The sequence below is a fragment of the Pseudoliparis swirei genome, chromosome 3 (genome assembly GCF_029220125.1).
Source record: "Pseudoliparis swirei isolate HS2019 ecotype Mariana Trench chromosome 3, NWPU_hadal_v1, whole genome shotgun sequence".
Classification (NCBI taxonomy): Eukaryota; Metazoa; Chordata; class Actinopteri; order Perciformes; family Liparidae; genus Pseudoliparis; species Pseudoliparis swirei.
Window position 1 is genome coordinate 11,107,407 of NC_079390.1, and position 22,271 is coordinate 11,129,677.

At 41.0% G+C, this 22,271-nt stretch overlaps 1 protein-coding gene across 1 annotated transcript; it reads right to left on the reverse strand.

The window, feature by feature from the left end:
* Positions 1-209: 209 nt before the first annotated feature.
* Positions 210-3,602, reverse strand: LOC130191827 (LIM/homeobox protein Lhx1-like). The gene is made up of 5 exons (XM_056411546.1): positions 3,433-3,602; positions 2,527-2,747; positions 1,845-2,116; positions 864-1,020; positions 210-586 (listed from the first exon to the last, which is right to left on the reverse strand). Exons 1-5 carry the CDS (start codon positions 3,600-3,602, stop codon positions 210-212), a joined length of 1,197 nt encoding a protein of 398 aa, XP_056267521.1.
* Between the last annotated feature and the right edge of the window lie 18,669 nt (positions 3,603-22,271).

Below are 22,271 nucleotides of genomic sequence, written 5' to 3' on the forward strand. Positions count from 1 at the left end.
AAAACAATCTATTGATTGGCTAGTCAATAAACAGTTATACCGACATACAAATATAGAGCTTTATAAATACTTAAATAGAGCTTAACAAAAATGCAAGCAGATAAATAAATAAATAGATAAATAAGTGTTTTTAAATAAAGAATAAAAAAAAAATATTTGAAGTTTGCCTTCAATATCCAAGTGTGCCTTGTAGTTTGGGGTCGGCCGGTTTACCAGACAGTGCCTTCGCTCATTTCTGAGGAGGGCTGTGACAGCTGGTTGGTGTATCCGTTGTCACTGAGGGACACAGTCGTGTAGGGTGTGCTGGGGCCACACATCTCGCTGGAGATGCTGTGCATTGAGCCCGGCATATTGGGCTCTGGACTGGGTGAGTCCGCAGGATGGTGAGAGACGGTATCAGAGAAACAGTGCACCTCTCCGGGACAGTGGTGCCCTGGATGGTGGTGGTCCATTACTCCTAATGGGGTGCCAGCAGGGACAGAGGAGGGCACAAAGCCCAAGTCTCCTGGAGTCTGAGCATGGGACGATGGCGGGCCTTGGTAGTACTCATAATTCCCTCCGGAGCCATAATATTCACCAGGATAGTCTGCATGCACATGAATACCAGGATCAGTGCACAGAATATTATAATTAAAATCAATATATACGAACAATGCAAATTGATTTGCTTTTAATATTCTGTTCTGTAGTTTTTAGTGAAAATCAACAAATTCAATAGAGCTCAATACAAGATATGTATTACAGAATAGGGACTGCATCAATCTTAAGAAGCACATTTAATTGTTATTCGTAAGTAGATCTATCAGAATACTTTTAATTAAAAGGGAATTATCAACCTCACATCACCGAAACACACGGCTTACCTCCATAATAAGAGAAGTGTCCCAGCTCCTCTGCCTCCAGTCTCTCTCCCAGCGCCCTCATCCTCCTCTGGCCGCGGAAGAACACGTGTCTCCGGCCGCCCAGAGAGCTCAGCTGCTTCATGCGTCTCTCTTTGGACCTCCGATTTTGGAACCAAACCTATATCGGACAAAAATAAATAAATGATGATGTTGAAGTTATTAGAGGAACAGCGTGAGTGACACAAGCAGGAAAGCAAAAAGGACATCCCACTAGATGAGAATTCCCCCTGTACCTGTGTCTGCCTCGCAGGGCCTTCTGACTGACGTTTTACAGTTTCGAGTTGCGTGAACATTTTATATTTCGATAATTTAAAGATCGAAATTAGTATATTGTTTATAAATATTTGCTTGCACTTATTTTGCCATAAAAATGGAAATAGGGTTCAAGTAAAACAATTTTTTATCACATTATTCTTTTATTTTTGTGTTTTTAAATGCGTCAAAAAAAAAAAACGTGAAATGATGACCATTTACCTTTAAACCATTTTGATGTTGAAAACGAGGCGTCAATCCAACAGGAAATTGCATCTGGGGAGCTTTTAAAAATGTCCACATGGACAAGAAGCTAAGTGAGTCTTGCTTTTAAAGGTTTTAGGAGCGCAATGGGAGTAAAGATTATGGATAAAATTGGTTTGGAAACCCCATTTGAATAAAAAAGCATTTAGGACCAATCTCCAAAAGTCTGCCCATAAATCCCCAATCACTGTTTTTTTCTGCATAAATGCTTCTCGGGCGTTTTGGTATATAGTATGGGCTTTAATATATAGAGTAGCTTTAATATAGACTGTCTTTATTCTCTGTTGTGTTGGTCCTCGAAGCGCCATAACTTATTAACGCACTGACTGTGGATGGAACTGAGGTGTCAAAGATGGATCAACAAATGTCCCTCACGATGTCAACCTTTCTGTCGTTTTTCAAAGTATTCTTCCTTTTGCCTTTTACCTGGATGACTCTCATGGTGAGAGCGGTCTCCTGTGACAGCTGCTCTCGGATGTGTCTGGTGGGTTTCGGCGTGGCTGCGAAAGCCGCTTTCAGGGTCTCCAGCTGCTTGGCTTTTATGGTGGTCCGAGGCCCGCGTCGCTTGCCGACGGTCCCCTGCTCGTCGTTCTCGTTGTTGTTGTCTTTATCGGACAAATGTCCCGTTTCCGAGTCCTTCCCGTCGTCCTGCGGGTCCTGGGAGTCCGGAGAGAGACTCGGGTCGCTGCACGTCGTGACTGCCATGAGAATGGGATGTTAGCACATGGGTCTGAGAATATAAATCCACCCCGCAGAAAAAATATCCAGGAAGACCCTGACATGTCTAAAAAGAGTTATTAAAATAGCAGCGATTCTAAACATATTCATCATAATATTTTATATTATCATCGATACTCTGAATAGCCCACTTTGATGGTATCACTATGCATATAATACACTAATTTGAACTATAGATTAAAAAAAGCATTAGACCTGAAGATGCTGCTGATAATACTAATACCAATAATAATAATAATAATACAAATACAAATAATAATAATACAAATAATAACACAAATAATACGAATATTAGTAATAGTAATAATAATAATAATACATTCGAGATATTTTCGAAACATTAAACAACTTTCTTAATGGCATTAATCACCTGCCAGGAGGATTGTGTCTTTTCCATTGTTATTCTGATAGTCCTCCTTACAAACAAACTTGAATTCGTCCAGGATGTACAGTTCCTCTCCGGTGGACAGCTGTTTGTTACACATCACGCACGTGAAACAGTTCAGGTGAAACACTTTGCTCTTGGCCCTGCGGACAAGATCACTGGGTAAAATCCCTTGGGCGCAACCGTCACACTTGGTCCCAAACGTCCTGTTGAAGAGGGAGAGCAACAGTCAGGGGGAAGTTTCAGCAGCATGCAATTATATGTTGAAAAGTAATGACGAATATACGTTTTGTTTGTACTTGTGTAATGGTGGGTCCAGAACACTGAGTTCAATTCTATCAGAGGACAATGGTCCACAAAGGAAAACAAACCAGCCTTGAAATGTATTTCAATTCCATTCATTTCAGAAATGATGTCTAAAATCTAAAGCATAATCTTAAATAACGTGGAATAAAATATTAAAATAATATTAAAATCCCATTATGAGTGAAAATCCATCATAGCAATCACACGTGCAATAAGGGCTCGTAGAATAGCAGATATACATTATTGCATAAAAGGCCCACTGAGGAAACACATATATCATGTAGTTTTTTCTTAACTAAACTCTTTTTGTAATGTTAAATAAATATAATAAATAGAAATACGCATGCCCCTCAGGGTTTATGGAACCCTTAGCAGAACACAGTCCAGTATAGTTTTAGGACAGCAGACCATATTATTTTCTATATGTTCAGCCTTTATCCTTTTTGTGTTTTTTCTTCTTCCTTGGACTGCACGCGTTTCTATTTAATCGGGAAAAAACTCAAAAATAAACATTTGACAGCAGTTTAATTGTTTCCCCCGTTTTGTTGTTGTAAACAATAAACCACAAACACTTTGAATGCTTACCTAAAGAAGTCATTTTTACAATACAGTCTCCCCTCCCTTGAAAAACACTTCTCTGATAAAGTGCATTTGCATTTGCAGCACTGGACACATTTGATGTGCCATGGTCTGTCCAAAACTTTGAGCAGGAACCTATCAAGAATAGGCTTTTCACAGCTGGAACACTGAAGCATTGTCCGGAGTTATTCCCAGCCCAGTGTGGGGAAATATGTACACTACTCTCTGGATTTCTCCAACGTCCCAGTCACCTCGCTGTGGACTTGCTTTTGGGTATGATCCCGGAAATCCAATGTATCCAAATTAATCGGAATAATCACATCACCGTCCGTGAGAGGAAATGCGGCTCTTCTGTTCCACGAGGCAACAATCCACATGTGGCCGACAGCTCCAAATGAAAGGTTGACTGTTGAAAAAACAGCATTTCTGGTACAAAATTATATGCTGGAGATCATCGCATGGCCCATCGACATCATCTGAAGTGTGCGAAAAAAAGAACCTACCCCACTGTGCGACGTATCCAGGGTGGTGTCTAAAGTAGAGACAAATAACGATGACATGCTATCAGTGCGCTCAGCCTTGTCATTTGTGTCCCATTTTCCCTCTGATGAGTTCTCAGTCTGAGAGAAACGCTGTAATGAGCGCACCTCTTAAAGCTCAGCCTCTTAGCCTATTAAGAGACGTGTGACGTCATCTTCACAGCAAACCTATGAGCAGCCTTTTCAATTCACTCCACCACATGCACTTCAGTATTATTGGAAAGGAAGTACAACACTATGGTTGTAAAATAAAATAAAATAAAATAAAATACATTCAAAAAGATATATACATGTACTAGTTTACTATTTTAAATGAGTAAATCAATCATTCAACAAAGTATTCGTCTATGTATGGGAAGAGACGCAGGGAAACAGGTACTATACCAAAACTTATAAAAACATGACTTTAATGCTTATTATTGAAAATGAAAAGGGTCCAAGGGAAGTGTTCTCATGGGGACACGGCTGCTCAAGGAGCTGTGACGGTAAAGAATTAAAAGAAATCGAAAATGTAAAAAAATATATCTCTCCACCCTCCAACAACGCTCTCATTACAAAAATAACAATTTTCTCTCTCAAGGATAGCCTGCTGAGGGTCGATGATGATATCATGAGAATAAATTATTCCCTGGGTTATGGGAGAATTAGACTGCATCACGGGCAGGTGACAAACGACCAGCAGGCCCCATCCCTTCAGTATAGGAAGAGGACAGATGAACATGGCCAACACAAGCTTTTCACATGGATGAGTCTGGCACCCCAACATTATACTTAATTTTCGTAGGAAAGGACACGGGTCACTAATGGTTAGAAAGTCCGGTCTGTAGGCTACCCTGTTAGATGTTATTGCGCCCTGTTGGTGCGCTGGTGAAGTAGATTTCTTCCTCCGCGTTTCCTATACACAATTGGGAGTTTCAATTTCACACTTAAAGAGTAGATTTTAACACTCAGCAGTGAACATATATATAGTCCCTTATCTTTAGAGTGTTAAAGTAACACTGAACATATAGTGTTAACATTTCAGAGTCAACGCAACTCTGGTAAGAGTTATTATTTTATACACTACACTGAGATTTATTTATTTTGATTAACACGAGTCCGAGTGTTAAATATAAATAACAACTGGAGTGTTATTTCTACACTTCTCAGTGTAGAATAATAACTCTTAGTTGCGTTATCTCTGAAATGTTATCACTATGTTAAATGTTACTTTACATTACATGTCATTTAGCTGACCCTTTCATCCAAAGAGATTAACAATTCATACACCGCACAGCTGCAGGGAGCAATTTAGGGTGTCTTGCTCAAATATCAACTAGGGCAGGGATTGAACCACCAACTCCCAACCCCCTGATTGAAAGACGGAGCTGCTAACCAGTGACCCATGTGGCTCATTGCAATCTGGGACTATATGTTTACTGGCCTAGTGTTAATGTACTCTTTAATTTTACTATAGCTTTTGACTCATCATGTTAGCCCTCTGCAATTCAGACACAATAAAGACACAAAAACAGTTTGAGTGTAAGTTGAACACATTATAGATTTATTTTAAAATATTGCTTCTGATGAAATATCAACATTTGATTTGAAAGAAGAATGTGGGGGGCGGAGCTTTCCAGAGTAACAGTGAATGTTGTCATCAACAAAAGGCGTTTTACAGTTAACACTTAATCCAATAATATTTTTTATTTATAACTAATGTAAACATTTCCCTAAATGTCCCATTGGAATGTGAACATGATACATTCATAATTATTCTGATATTCTTAAATTAATTTAACATCAGGCTTTCATTTCAAGTTAAAGTAGTGTATTTTGAGAAAGTCGCAACACTGAGCTTACATAAATTTAAATACCTTTTTGTAACCGAAATCCATCCTTTTCGATCTTTTTATTGCATTCAAATTGCTGTGTAAAGTAAACGCACAATAAACCGTGGGCTCATATATCCAAAATGCACAAGTTTATGCCATGCAGCAGTGGGTGCTTTTGGCATGCTTTTTAAAGCCCCTCAATGCACTTGAATACTAAACACACATGACATCATATAAAAAACATAATGTGTTTGATTTTGTCTCTTTTGGTGAGTTACTCAAAGTTAAGATGAACATGTGCTTTTATTCAACACAAGCTTCGTTGAATGCATGGCTTCATGCACATTACATAATGGTAGTGCACACATCTCTTCTAGGAAGATTTCCAAAAGAAGAAGGCCTCATTTGACATTGTCTGTCCTGTTTGCGATGCGTTGTTATATGTGAGCAGATAGCAGCATATATATACACTCTTGGTTCCTCACATATTCAGTGTGATGCTAATAGCATCAACCTACAGATTACCAATTGTAAATGCGTGAGACTTCTCTATAACCTGATCTCAGTTGTCTAAATGTAACAGTGGGTGACAATGGAAAGACCAGAGGGGAAAGTAATTATCTCCGTGGTATCCTAAGTGCGAGTCGTGTGGATAAGTGTCTCCTTCTGGGTTTGTGTTTCTCCATTAGAGGTGTTGATTAGAAGCCTAGCCTGGTGAGCTGGCCCCCTGCATCAATCCAACACACAAGAGGTCTCTGTGCAGCACTGGATTCTGGCAGGGTGCACGCTGTTTGTTTTGGAATGAAAAAAAGCATGTCATTAGTGTTTGTTAATTGCAGCTAATTGGCCCTAACAAGATGAACAGGCCACCCGCTGGGACCGTTCATACAAATAATATGTAGAAAACAAAATTAATTACTAGATGCTAATTAAAGTCAATTAAAGCTGATTAGGTAGTGGTGGAATGGGGAAGTTATAGACGGGAGGGAAATACCTGGCAACACAATATGGCAAGTGCATCCGACAGAGAGCACCCTACTGTGAAACAGGATGGCCTCTTTAACCTTTCACTCCCCGTTTGGGCTGAATGCAGCTGGGCAGGAGTCTCAATTGTTCCATCAGAATCTCACCTGAGAAAAGTGATAACATGAAAACTGCCTCATAGGTTGAGGGTTACACTTGGAACAAGTTATTTCACGTGCTCCTTCTAGTATCCTATCAGTTTGTCATTTAAAATGTAATTAGCTAACAGGTTTACATCCTGTATTTGTTCTCTGTACTGTTTGGTAAGGCGTTTTTTTTAGCTAACTCTAAAATCTTTTATATTTAGTACAGTTGTGGTGAAAGTATGTTACTGGATACAAACAAAAGAATAAAATCAGCTGAGTACTCACTGACCTGAATAATTGTATTCTGATATAGTTCTAGAAAGAATGCATGGCATATTATATGTGTTATTTAAGAATGCTCATTCATCTAAAAGAGTTCCTTGTAAAACGTTTTATTATTGTGGACTGAAAATGTCTTTTATTTTACTTAAATGGAAAAAACTCCATGCAGATTGTAGAAAGTGTACCTTTACTGTAAAAGTGCATGTGAACTGTTTAGTAGGGACACATGAATCGAAATAGTGAGACGTGTTTGGAATATTAAGTTTACCCTCATAAATATATTGCAAACATTTTAGTATAACGGAATACAATTCAACAGCACCAAAAAAAACACAGCCTCTTAAATGAAAGTTGACCCAACACCTCTCTGAAACAGTTATAATGTTTTAACATGTCTGAAAAGATATGTATTGCAGGGCCATGGTATCAGACCACATCGGTGTATAAGCTCATAAACTGCTGAATGAGTATGTGTGGTGTTTAGTTTAATATCCATTTCCAGGGAACATCCACAGATGTCCGGCCTTGCCTGTTTTTTAGAGCTGAGAAGTGGAACAGCATGGCGTGGCATTTGCAGTGCTCAGCATACAACACAGAGCTACACTGTGCTTGACTGAATTATTATAACACAGGTAGCACGGAGAAATGCAGAGGTACTGTCATGCAGTATGGGTAAAGGAAATACAAAGTACATTTACTGATTTATACCCAGTTGACAATAGCAACAAACTATGAATATGATGGTCAAATTTAGAGGTAACTAAAAGCCAGAGAGGTCGCTCCTCTATGCAAAAACACACATTGCTAAAGCAGGAAAAGCTATCAACGCCGGGCTGACAGCCACAGAGCGAAGGGTAATCTATATTGACCACCTCTGCACTGACTTGCCAAATCATATCAGGGATTTGTCTCATTCACACATGCATCTCCATCAATCTAACGCCTATAGATGTATATTACTGATGAGTTTCACTGGCCCGGAGGGAGTGTGAGTCCTTTTCAGACCTCGATAGAGCAAGGCAGTCCACATTAAGTTAATGTTAAACCAAAAAACCTCTCTTGTGTAGAATCACACAGCTGTTGTGAACAATTTATTAAGAAATGAAACCCGCCGTTTGTTTTGTGTGTGTTAGGATACAACAAATTCTCCTTTCGTCAAAGCTGTGCTGAGGAGGCGAGATATGGTCACGAGAGCTGGTCAATTGTGCAGCGAGTGGTGGGCTTCAAGCAGTATCGCGTTGTATGCGCGAGAGAGTAAGAGGAGACGGACAGAGGTGGGAGGGTTGGGGACCAGCCCCATACGAGGGGACAGAGTGATCTGCCTGAGGGGGCTGTTCAGTGAGAGGGCCCAAGGGACAGAGTGCCCGCGGCCCCCCGGCGATGATGGTGATTGATGCAGGCACAATTCAGACACCCCAGACGCTGCAGCAAATTAAAAGGCTATTTTGTAAAGTTGTAAAGGAGCAGAATGGCAAAAGGGGAGCGATGAGCCCCTTGCTCTGTCACACCGTCAGCCTCTCTTTGGTTGCCGTGGTGTCATCAGTCCCTTTGGGAGGAGAGCTATTACAAGCCTTGCTCGCTCACTCATACTGCACCGCTGATGCTGCCTGTGCACATACGGGGTCGGTAAATATGGATCCATGCACACGAAAGAGACTGTACGGCTAGCCGGGATTCAGTAGATGAAAGTCAACAAGAAAATATTGAGGAAGCATCCATGGGGAACTTAGTATGAACATTTTTTTAGGAAGTTCTCAACTACCAAGAGTGACAGCAGCAGCGCTTCCTCCCTCTGGCGCATTAGCTCCTTATCTGTACATGATTTACAAATCATTTATCCTCAATTTGAATTTAATTGACCTGGACGACCTGGGGATGCACCCATTGCTGGGTGTGTGGGGAGAGGAGATAGTGTCGGGCTATTGGCAGAGCCGCCTTCGGGGAGGACGGCTCACATGCCAGAGGTCAAACCAGTGTCAAGTGGGGAGTGAGGCCAGCTGAGCTGCCTTGGCCCACGCATTGTGCTCATCACCGCAGCTGCTGTCAGTTATCAAGAGGGTCTGCGAAGAAGAGGAGGCACAGAGGGCCGGGGGTGGGGAGCGCAGGCTGCGTTGACAGAAAGGAGCGTGCGTGGGTGGGTTTTGGGGGAGAGGGGGGGGGGGAATGGGGGGGCAGGGGGATTTTGTTTGTTGGAGCTTGGGGGCATATGGTCCTACCACGGGAGGGAAAGGGCCCTTTTCCACGCAACACATGCCAAGTCTCTCACAAGCAGGTCACCTGTCTCACATCTCCAGGCTGCTCAGAAGACACATTGGAAATGTGTCTAAATGTGGTCTTTTTTCTTCTTTTCTTTTTCTCCAAATAAAAGGTTTTTGTTCAAAAAATTAAGTTAAAAAAATATACAAGATAGTCAACGAGTTCTGTACATTTAGGACATTGGCCTTATTAATATAGTATACAAAAAATGACAACAATTAACTAGAGATTGAAATCATGCGCAACAAAACAAAAATAGTTGAATCTATGAAATACCAAAGTATATTTAAAAAGAGTTCGGAGAAGAAAAAGAAACAAAATAAGATTCTACATTTCCACAGAGAAAATTAATATGAAAACAAGTTCCCCGTCCTTGCTCCCGTGATTTCAGTCAGTGAGTATTTCAGGCTGGAGAGCAGAGGCTCGATTCTCAGACCCAGCAGCCCCGGGTGAGATATAATCAGCCTTACTGCAGTAGGGTCACGACTCTTGCTGGAATGGCTTGACTGGCCTGTAGCAGCTTATCACCCGCTCCCACTCTGCCCAGCCCCATCCACTGAATACTGACAACAAGGAGGGGGAGCCCACTGTATGAATCGATCTGCGCTCACACAGATATGTCCCGCTAAGAGGTCACCGAGGCTGGGTAATATGTACACTGCCGAGTCAATAGGAAAATATTAGCCAAACAGCTTAACAGAGAGGGAGAGAAAGGGGAGGGGGGGACACAGACACTGCATGCATGAAAGGATGCATGTGTCAGACATCCCCAGTCTGCCTCCCCTGGTGCATCTGTCAGTCTCTGATCTCTGAGTTGTATGCAAGCAGGGGAGCCGTGGCTGCGGCATTAGAATAAGACTGCAGGAGTGCCGCAGACAGACTGTGTCCTGATGCTGCCGCCCACCCTTGTCTTTTCAGCTGGGCCTTCTCATGCTCACCCTTTCATTCCAGCAGCTCTTTGGGACCGGGCTCGTCCCAATGCACTAAACAGATGGGCGTCTCACAAAGGGCCGTGCTTCTTGGCAAGCTGGTGTCCTACATGGCTGATTACACCTAAATACCAAACCCAGGATTGATACAGTGACTCGTGGTCACGTTGTGCATTGGGGTTACAGGGCAGACAGAAAAAAATATATGTATGTAATAATAATATAGGTTGTAACCTGTCTGTATTGTTAGTACATATTCAGAACTGAGGGAAAATAGTTTCTTCCAAATCTGTATTTTTTGTCATTTCCTACCTATTTAGAGTTAAATAAACTTACAATTTAAACATTTAGAAAATTATTTTGATTTTAAATTGTACAGGATGTCTACTGTAGTGGACCACAGGACCATTTTCGTGTGAAAAGAAAGAAAAATATAGAAAATAAACAAACAAATTATGTCTGTAGAGTGATATTAAACCAATAATACATTCAACTTGATTATTAAACAAAACAAATTCATTCATCCATCTGGATTGTTTTGCTTGTTGGTTGAAGGATGGTAGAACATTTTATATTAAAACTGAACGTCTTATGTCCAGCACTAACTTAAAACAGTTTTTAAATTTTATTTTGATTACTTAAACTAATCATTTGGTCATCATTCTTTAGTGTTCTTCATTTATTATTTTGCACATTTTGTTTTTAGCGGTGATATTCCTGGAAATGTAGAGGAATATCATGCATTTCTTACATCTCACACCAAATGTTGAGTCATTAAATACATACATTTTGTCCTGGTGTCCACTATAATTGACATTCATAAAATGACTATCAATTTGATAAACAAATAACTAAAATGCTTTCAGAACTAAATATATAATTCCTGACATGTTAATAAACAAGAAAATATATGAATATCATCGTAAAAAATACAATAGTTAAGCAATATTTGACTTAACCTTTGACTTTCCCTAAAATGTGCTGGCTGATCTTGTGTCAAAAGGAAAAGGAATTTGTCATCATCCCACCGCGACCCATGTGGATATCTTTTTTAGAGTGCAGCAGGACTTGATAGGATAAATCCAAAAAGTAAAATAAGAGATGCAAAACCAAAATTTCTACCACAGAGGACATAAATTAAATGGGCTGGGTCTCAGGAGGATAATACCACGACTGCTGCCTTAGATGAGACGTTAAGGAGCTGCTGTAAGACATCATGCATAGACATCAACAGTAGAACCGACATTAAGATTGACATTTTGTATTTGCATAAAGATCGTTTTAAGTTAACAGAGCAATATCTTGTTTCTCCTAAAAACTCAAGCCATGCAGTGACAGAAAGTGAACTCACAAAAAAGGGGATACATCCAACTAAACTTCAGCATCACTGTTTATTTGAATTTAGAGAGCGAGAGATCAAAGCATCTTTTTCAAAGAAATTCCCGTAAACATAATCCTTCTTTTGCAGCATTATTTTAAAACACATGTTATTCTATAATTAAGTTATATATCATGTACAAACCTTCAAAACATACACAGGTGCCTCTTCCCTAGTGAGCTGTGAGCAGTGTTTATTTCTCAAATTCAGTGTTCCCCTTCTCACTGATAGGAGTAATGTCACTGTGTGTGTGTGTTCGCGTGTGTGGTGTGTGTGTGTGTGTTTGTGTGTTCGTGTGCAGGTGCATCCCCATGTCCATTCTCAACTGTGTATGTGCACAAGAGATAGAGAGCTATGGAAAGAAGGGAGCGAGTACATGCCTGTAGCCAGACTATCCACATTATTAATCAACATAAAAAGAAAAAAAAGAATAAAAAACCAACAAACTGGGCTCCTTATCAGCAGCTGTGTCCTTCCCTTCCTCTCAGACTGGCCTCCCATCCCTGTCTGGCCTCCCAGATATGCTAATCGCTATGTAAGAATATCCTGTTGGATAATTACCATACATTACCCTGTGCTCATCTCCGGATTAATTCTTCATGTGCATAATCGCATTTGGGCTCCTTTTCCAGCCCAATGTTAAAGGTGAAACGTGGGTAAATACAATTTATACCGGTCGTACATTATAGTATGGAATGTGTTACCTCCAGGATATTGTCTGCAGACTGAGATGGCTGAATGAAGAGGATTATCTCTTCAAACATAAACTGTCCAGACTGCTGCTTTTTAGAGGGTTATAAAACCATGACCAGAGGCGGTTTCCAGTGGTGGATATCCTGGTATCATCCTTTGTTATTTGTTGGTTTTATATTCATGTTTTGTATTGATATCTTACAATGTAACTGTCAAAACAAAATACAGAAATTAAGTTTCTTTTTTGTGTGTTAATCATTTAGAAATTTAAATACAATTCATTTTCACACAATCTTTACAATGTAAAGAATCAAACAACCAAAAGCATTGAGCCTAATAATCATCAGCTTTCTTAAAAATGTTCAAGAACCTACAAATGTGCATGAAACAACAGATTCTATTTAATTAATATACAAACTGAGGTAAAGGACAAGATCTAAATTCTGTGTTTTCACAGCCATTTACCTCTGATTAAATAGTTTGGGGTCATTACGGAACACCCCGCGACCCTAAAGAAGGATAACCGGTTTGGATTGTAGAATTACAGAACACAATTTACAGACATTAAGACGCATTCTGAAAATGTCAAAAAACTGTGTCAAGTCGCTCGACTGATCAATGCATTCTCTTCACATGATGCTGCACATGGGACCATCCCCTTTATTGAAAGACCCTCCCTTATTTTTATATCTCATTTGAATATATTGAGTGAGCCATCTGTAAGCCATTTATCTACATCAAAAAGCCGTTAGATTTGCCGTCTCCTCCCCCTGGCCCTGCCTCCAGCCCGGTCGGCATATACAAATCAACACATGCATGCATATGTTGCTGCAAGCGAGCACACGCATGCACAAATGATTCGTCCGACATGCCTCAAAAGCCTTGATGCATCTTATCACCATATTCTCACACTCGGGATACATTTTTACCACTCGCTTTCTATTATCTTTCAGCCCTGCAACAGGGTCAGAAGATGTCCCTTCTGACATTCACCAATAGCCTTCGTCATGGACACAGGAAGCTGTTTTAATAGCATCCTCCTGACAACTGATGCCGACATCTCTGTCTTTAGACCTTTCCACCAAGACCTGCTGTGGCGGTTGCACACATGACCCTTGCGAACGCAACATAAAAAGCTCTATTGCAAGAGTAATGACCAAATTTAACACTTTGCCTCAGCACACCTGGGTTCCAGACAAGGACCGTATATTTCCTCTGACAGTCCCAACATCTCTGCAGAGCGCAGCCAACCAGAACTTAACTGGCAGGGTCAATATCCCTGGAGAGAGAGGAGTACTTTGAAGAAAATAGTGCATTTGCAGGCTCTCATTTGTGGCTGCATAAAGGCCCAGAGGGCAGAGAGGAGGACAGCCAACAGAGCTCTCTGTAAATTCTTACACCTTTGGAATGAGACAGTACACAGCAGTATGAAAGTGGGTTTTGGACAAGGGGTCTTGTTATTAGAAATTGGCCAGGTAAGGTGGAATAGCTCCTGCTTACAATTTCAATGCTGTCTGCCAATAAGCTCTAGAAAGTCATATATTTAGATATTTTGCATTACATGTATAGTTGTCCTTATTGCCACGCAAACATGTCATAGTTGGAGAGATTGATATTCAAACCTTTCTATTTCAGGCAGAAAGAGCTAGATAATTGTCCGCTGATGTCGGTGAGCAGCAGTGGCTATAATAGCCTGCAGGGCCCGGGGCAGAGGCAGAAGTCTTCATTCAGCCCCTACAATGCTAATGTGATAATCTGTTTCCTTCCAGCACGCCGGAGGGCTTTACACAGAATTATGGCCACAAAATAGTATGTTTCCTAAATTAGTTAATTGGTCACACGAGAGGGAGGGGTAAGAATGTTAAAATAGAATTCCTCTAAGAACATTCCCATTAATATTAAAGACCTGGTTTACTTTTATGCTTTCCACCTTGTGACTGTGATGTGAAACATTGACTTGTGCGACTGCCATTTTTTCAGGTATAAACCACAAAAAAAAAACACATATCAATTGCTATCGCAAAATGTTTTATTTATTTATCTTCGTATAAAAGACAAATACACTTGTACATCTGAACTGATACGCATCATAGTATATTATTCATATCTCATTTGGTGTCCCTCTGAGCTGCCACAGTGACGGAGTCAGCGGGGCAGCGGGTGGTGAGAGTCGGGGGAGTGCACTGAGAAAAGTGCTAATGGATTGACACAGTAGAGTGTCTGCCAAGCCCAATGCCTCTTGACTAAGACATATGCTCATAACAAAACTGCTCTTTAGTCAAACCTCCGGCAATGTCCTGCCTCAACCCCTCCCCCCCTCTCCCACAGACCCTCCCAATACAACACCTAGAGGGGACAGGACTGGGACTGCCTGGCATAATGCAATATAGACATATGGTTTTCCTCGCCAAAACAACATACACGTATCGCAGGATGTAGTATTGACAAAGACAGGAAATAAAAAATAGCACATTTTAAATGTACATTTTCATGTCACAATTCATTTGAACTAAAAAACAATGTTAATGCTCCTAAGGATCTCTTCGCTATTTTTTATTTTGTTTCGATGCTTTGTCCTCTCACCTGCAAAACTTTATTGTCAGAATACATCAAAACGATTGTTTTTGCACTTGTTTTTGTGAGGATTAGACAGACAGGATGACTAGTTTGTTGGTGAGCTTTGGAGAAGCATACTCCCTTTCAGCCAAGGAGGCTCTTTTTCAGTTTTTAAATGATTTACTTTATCTTAGGAGCATTTTCTCAAGCTTTCAACACTAAATAGTTTAGCTCCAAATTTAGAGATACAATGTTGTCTTTGGCCAGAAAGAAAAGAATAAAAACATTATCTCATATTACAGCGATTTCCAATCCATATGAGTCATATGCTGTATCTCACACTACATTACTGACAACTCTTTGTCCAAACAGGCTCATCAATGCAGATGTTTAATTTGTCATGTCAATAAAGCTATTTGCAAGCAATTGATCAGCTGGAACCTGCCGGCTCCCGTGAGACGCGAGTGAGAATTGAAGAGGGAGAGATCAGTACAAGGAATGATTGACTGATTCGTCACATCTGACCCTTAGATAATATCACGGGACCTGTCGCGAGCTCTTGCCAGTGGCCTTGCTGCAGCACACCGATTGGTTCATTTCTCTGGAGGTAGTGAGAGATAAAAGAAGCCATGACACTGTACTCTCCCATCAGGAGTTGTTAGAGATCAGCATCAAACCACAGGGGAGAAGGAAGGGCCTCAGCGGAGAAACTCTGAGTATTGCAGGGCCGATAGCAGAGTTGTTCCACTCTGGCATTCTCCCCAATAACAGTGAGACATTTGTTCTGCTCCTGCTCAAGCAGATCACTGCATTCCTGCAAACCTACAATCATTTTGGATATCCACCTTTGGAGAGAAGGAAGACGTACATGTCAGTTAAACAAAGCGTTCCTGTTTTTTGAAAAGAAGAGGGGAAATCAATGGCTATCTCCAGTTTGTGGAGACACAATCAATTCCGTGTGAGTCTTATCCTCTCAATGGAGATGAGGGAACAATAACAGAATATGGTCATTTCAGGGTCACAGCATTTTGGGGAGAGGGCCTTTGGTGGAGGTGTTTGTGTTGGATCCTGTGTTGTGTATTGATTGATTTCTTTTTATTTCTATATGTCTGCAGGAACCTCGGCTCCTGCTCGAAGAGAAGGGACAAATCACCCCTTCGTGGCTCCTCAATGTTCTGTCTTATAGGTACTGGGAGGAGACCGAAGCCTGCTGTATTCTCTTTTTGCCTTGTTTGAAACAAAAGTATAAATTACCCAAAGTTTCATAGGGTTTCCCAATTGTAATAGCTCATAAATCTGCAAGGTTCCTGAAGTCAATGCTCTAAATCATTTTCGGGAACATAGTGACGATGGAGCCTCTGAATTAACTCATTTTAAATGATCAGTTTAATCATTATATAAATTAAACAATGTTCAACTTCCTTCTGCTCTGACCTCAGCATTCTCACAGAGACACTGTGCCAATACTATCATGTACATGAAGTCAGACTCATTTTTAAGTGTCTTTGGGAGATCATTTTCCAAACATAATTGCTCTCATTATGAATAGTGGTGTAGCACATGTATTTTATGATAACTTTATGTATCCCACAGTCTTTTCCTATTCACTTTCAAGAGTGCACAATATGAAAACAAATGTTAAAGTTAAAAAAAAGAAGAAGAAAAAGAAACAGTCACCTGGATGGAAATTGTACAATGTAAGATTATCATTGGGATTGTATATAAACCCCCTAAAATATTTTAAATTCCCACCCAGGGGATTAGGCTGCTTTATTTCTCAGCATCCCTTGTGTACCTCCTGTGATTTGATACACCCCAAAAACTCTTACCCATCATTCCATTTCTTGGATTTTTGAACCCAGGATAATCCATGATTGGCATGGTATGATCCTCCGATGTGTTACATCATGTGAACACAGCTTCAAAATGATTGTCTTTGTACAGATTAGTCTTATTCCTCATGTAAATTGCATCTTTGTTGCAGTGCATCCACTAACACAATTGGTTTATTTCTACTGATGTTGGCCATGGTCACATTTCCCCGGGTGATACAAACGCATTGACAGGCAATGTATCATATCACACGAGCCATTGCAGCAGACAGGCCGCCACCTCGTGACCTTTGCCTCCCCATCAGAGACCGTCAGCCACTCTGAGGCACCTGACTACTGGTCCAGAATCAGATACGTCTAATGTGTGCGCCACAGTTGAAAAGTCATTTGAAGGGAAAATCCATGTTCTACCTTCTGCAGAAACATTATCTTCTCAATAGTGTCCAATGAAGTGCTGACGGATCTTTCACGCACTCAAAATAAGGATCATAAGGATGACAATGCAACACACTTTGGTCATTACCATCCCTTAGTGTGCATTTCAGTTGGTCAGTATCTCTGTATCAAAGCCCCCGATCAACTGAGAACTGACATACAGAATACTCCCTCACTCTCATAATGTTTATTTCACATTTACGTAAGTAGAGCTAACAAGGGGTGTCAATGTTAAGTGCAGCAAAAAGGCCCTGAAACACTGTCTGGACATATTTGTTTACGTCATATAGGGTCCTTCTCATTTTGACATTGGTCGAACACTTTCACAGGTTGTTTTCTTGAGTGGTGGTAAACCACAACTTCAAGTGGAGAATAAATCAACCAGTGTAGAGGATGTAGAGCATTAATGAGCTGAGGGACGAGGTATAGAAGGATGGAAAATGAGAACGGGGACCATCTGTCAGTTACTTCAGATGAATGGAAATGGACGTCTCTGCCCCAGCCTCAGCGCTCCGGTATTCTCCACCACCTTGGATGACATTTCTCTGATCAGTCGTGTTTTGCACATTCGTGGCAAATTACTCCATCAGACATAGCTAGCACCTGTCTGTCAGACAAGGGGGGAAAGCCCGATGTCTGACAGACAGGTGAGTGACAAGGACGGGCATAAGGGAGAAACCCAACCAGAAGCAATGGGGCGAAAGAAAAGAGGAGAGAAGAAAAGAGTGAAGGATGAGAAAAGCCAGGGACTCGTGAATTCCCAAGGGGTGAAGCAGTATCAGTCAATCTGGGGCTAATTTATGTCAGAGTGTGTGTGCCAGCTCCTTGAGAGGCCAGCAGAAGGTTGATCAAATTCAATTGGAAATGAAGTTGGCCGCAGAAGTCGACAGATCACACTAGTGATGAGAACCGGACAATGATGCTGATGTTCTGTCTTTCAGCGATATTCGTCTGCTCGGCTGCAAGCGGCCTGTATTCAGTCCAATTCAGAAGACGAAGTTTGCTTCTTTGATATGTATGAGAGTGAAGTGAAAAGGGAAGTATCATAAATGTGGCTGTTGTCTTTTGCGACAACAGAGGGAGCTGCGCAAAGTCGGAGTCCTCGGTCTACGAGAGGGAACATGAAAAAAACCCATCTCTGCTTCAGTAAAACACACCTGCATCTCTGACTAAACTGTTGGCAGCTAAGAGGCATTATGGGTAATGTAGGGGCCAGGTTTTGACCAGTAGAAAGAATTCGAGAAAACGACTATATATCTGATTCTGCTTTATTGTTAAGTTTTTTGCATCCGGAGTTCGAGAATATTTTATAGGAATGCAACGCTAAATCGGTGGGCTTTTGTTTACTCCTCCCTGATCCTTCAGTATTCTTTCCATCTGGTTTTAAATTTCACTAACTGTCTTGTCATTTCAGACGCAATGACTCCTTTACCAGTTCCACCACTATCAAACAAACACCTGAGCAATTCAACAGAATATTCACCATTACTTCTTGTATAAATAAAAAAAAGACAGTGAAAATTCACAAACTTGTCATAATAATTGATTGCAGCCCGTAGCAAAATGGGAGATGTATTCACATCAAGCGTCAGCGATCAATACATGGTTTGCTCAAACCATAACCTTTATAATATCTCTGCATTTTCAATTCTTCTGTGAGAAATACAAAAAAAACATAAAATACAGAGGGCTAAAGTTAGATATGGACAGAGAGAATAAAGGGTTGAGTGCATGGGGGTGTCAGGAAGAGGTAGATGAGAGAGTAGAGCAGATGGGGAGGTTGGGGCTCTGTGTCGAGTGCACAATGTGCCCTTGGGCCAGGGGAAGCAATGTCTAAATTAATATGATTTGTCCACCTTTGATATTTAAGAGGATTATACCTTATGTTCAAACACAGGCTGGTGAATAGCCAATGATGAAAAGTGACACAGAGCAGAATAGAATTAACGGCTCCTTAAGGACTTCTTCATTCATTGTTAACTTCTCGCCTAATCCTTATTAGGATGTACAGGTCTGAGTGAGCTTGTCGTGGCTATGGGGACATGTGCCCCTATTGTGCGTCCGATGGTTAATCATGCTGTCATGGCAGGGGGAGGGGAAAGCAAATGGGAAGAGATGGAGGGATCAAGAAAGTGCATAAAGGCCCCCTGCTTTTTATGGGTGTTACCCAGTCTGGCTGAGCTCTGATCCTCCTCTACGGCTTTGAGTATGCAGGCGCTGGCTCCCAGCATGTGCACACAAGGTATTTCACGTTTATGTTCACACACACACACACACAGACAAAAACACACACACACACAAACACACACACACACGCACATACAGACACAGATACAAACACACACACACACACACACACACACACACACACACAAACACACACGCACACACACGCACCAACAAACACACACCAACAAACACACACACAGACACACACACACACACACACACAGATACACACACCTTACAATTACATGCATGTCTATTTAGTAGAAAACAGCCAGTGCTATTGGAACATTAGCAGAGTAGACATCATAACACATTGATTTCATCCATCAGAACCATTCAATCTTTGATTTCAGGCCCTGTCTAAACAGATCATGAAAGTTACTTTTTTTTTAACGATTGTCGTTCTGTGTGTGTGCGTGTGCTTGTGTGTTTGTGCCGACAGTCTCAAGAAAAGCCTGCAGTTCCCCTGCTGATCTCTCTGACCTGTTTCTTTGGCCTGCCAACGGGGATCAACACCACGGAAACACAGAGTGGCAAAATGTCCAGGCACCAAGTGACTTATATCATACCATAATGTGTTTTATGACAATGTCGGGATTGTTTCTCTGTGGTTCAGAGAAGAGTAGCCATCAGCACAGCTAACATGAATCAGTGTTTTGGGCAGGCTTGGAGTGTTTTGACAGAATTACTGAATGCCTTTGTGCACCTCTGCGCCTGCCCGGGTCCATCAGCATCTCTGATGAAAATAAGCTTTATTTCACTCACACAGAGCATTAATCTTGGAGCAAGACATAGACAAAAGAGACGGTTATTTTCAGATTTTCCTGCTTCAGTCAATTAACCCAGAGTCACTGCTTGCTGACACTGTGTTGCCTTTTGTAACGCATGTTTAACCAAGAATTCCAACTGTCCTGAAGGTCTTGCATGCATTTAAAAGAAGGTGATGGACTGCGCCTCAAAAGGGGTGTTTTTGCATGTGATCCCGTGAGGTATACAATGTGCATTTTTTCGAAATTCATAGTGTTGAAACCAGTAGTAGTTATCTATGATTTCAATTGATTTTTTACACAAGGCTGGCAGTAATGCATTGAAAACCTTCCCTATGTTCCAGTGGAAATGATCCAATTCACATCTGTGCAATGCATTCCAAAAATAGCTAAGGCAAAAAGTAATGAGTTTGTTTTAAATCCTCTTTCGGAGAACTAATTATCCTTTCAACTCAGAGCACAGCTTTAATGATCACATAAAATAAATTGAGAATTTTAAACTTTAAACCTGATCAAATGTTGCAAAATCCTAATTGCCAAATGCAAGTCTCTGACAACACCGTTTTTCTCAACTGAGTCACACCCACGTGACACCAAATACAAAAAACAAATACAAAATGTGAAAAGAACTGTTCCAACTTTAGTGATACATTTTGTGTTTATGGAGGAGCCATCACTTATAGCAAGACGGTTATTGAACAAATGCTTTCAGTGACTATTAGCAACCAGACTCATCCCTCAACTTTCCAGGTGGTGGAAAGTTGAACACTACAGGGCTCTGCTCTTGGTGCTGAAACCTTCACCGTCTCATCATTGAATGGATCACTCCATTGGCTGCAGCCATACCATTGTTTAGCTGGTAAAAATGCTATCTTGTAAGTCTGCGTTTATGTGTCAACGGGTGGTCCTGGAGACACCTGTACCAACATTATCCACGTGAACTTTCTCTGATGACCTTGGTAGATTGTTATCAGGCATGAAGAGTATGTAAAATAGAATGCAACATGTTTCACAACAGAAAGGAATCAAATTAACCCATGTGTGAAGGAATTAGCAAGAATACATATTCACAACCATTGCGTAAGTACGTAAACATATTGATATAGCTTCCTGACCCCTGAGTGTCAATGCATACAGCGTTCAAAGACGAGAGCCCTGTCTTTCCACAGCACTCTTTGTACAGCATTGTGCGTTCTTTTCTCAGATAAGGACGCTGGGTAGCATGAATGTTATGTGCTATTTGTATTCATCAGGGTGTGCACCTTCCCCTCAGCCGTTGCCCCCACTCTCCCAAACACCAACGTGCTTCCATCTAATGCCACAGTGCACTGCTCTGACCCCAGCATGCTCACGGAGACACTGTGGCAATACTATCATGTAAATGAAGTCAGGCACATTTTTAAGTGCCTTTGGGAGATCACTGGTTTATCAGAAACATGCCTGCCAGAGCAGCTCAGTATTGTCCGTTCACACCAGTGCACAGAGAGCGTGTTGCAGTCATAGTCACAGCCCAAAGGTCAACGTCATGTGTTGCAGGAGCTGTATGCAAAAAAAAAATTCAGGCTGTTATCCTATTGTTGCCAAAGGTCTATTTTCTAATTCTTAATAACAACAAAAGGACAATATTTGCATATCAAATCCTGCATACGTGTATTCTGTTTTAAAGGAATGTAGGAACTCCCTTCTCATATCCTCATGCTCACCTTTGACGTTGCTCAACCACAATACTTAAAATGCCGCTAGTGTTGGAAGATCATATACAGTTCATATAGGGGTAGCATTAGAAAGGAAAAACAAATAGATTTGGAAAAACAAATCAACAGCAGATTATTTATGGAATTGAATCCAGCTCAATATCTGCACCATCCTAATATACCAAACAGTGCATGACATTGACAGCAGCGTACTCTCTCATTTATTCTTACGCCTGCAGAGCTCGCCATCAAAACATAATTAAATTATGAACTGATACACATCGGGCTCGTCACGCTTGTTTGTTTATCCATTATTAGAGGCAGAGAGCCTC

Coding starts and splice junctions, on each gene's coding strand:
- LOC130191827 (XM_056411546.1), bottom strand. CDS start 3,602: ATGCTTCAGTGTTCCAGCTGTGAAAAGCCTATTCTTGATAGGTTCCTG. Junction 2,748..3,432: donor TGTAAAAATGACTTCTTTAG/GTAAGCATTCAA, acceptor CCTCTTCAACAG/GACGTTTGGGACCAAGTGTG. Junction 587..863: donor ACACTTCTCTTATTATGGAG/GTAAGCCGTGTG, acceptor ATGTGCATGCAG/ACTATCCTGGTGAATATTAT.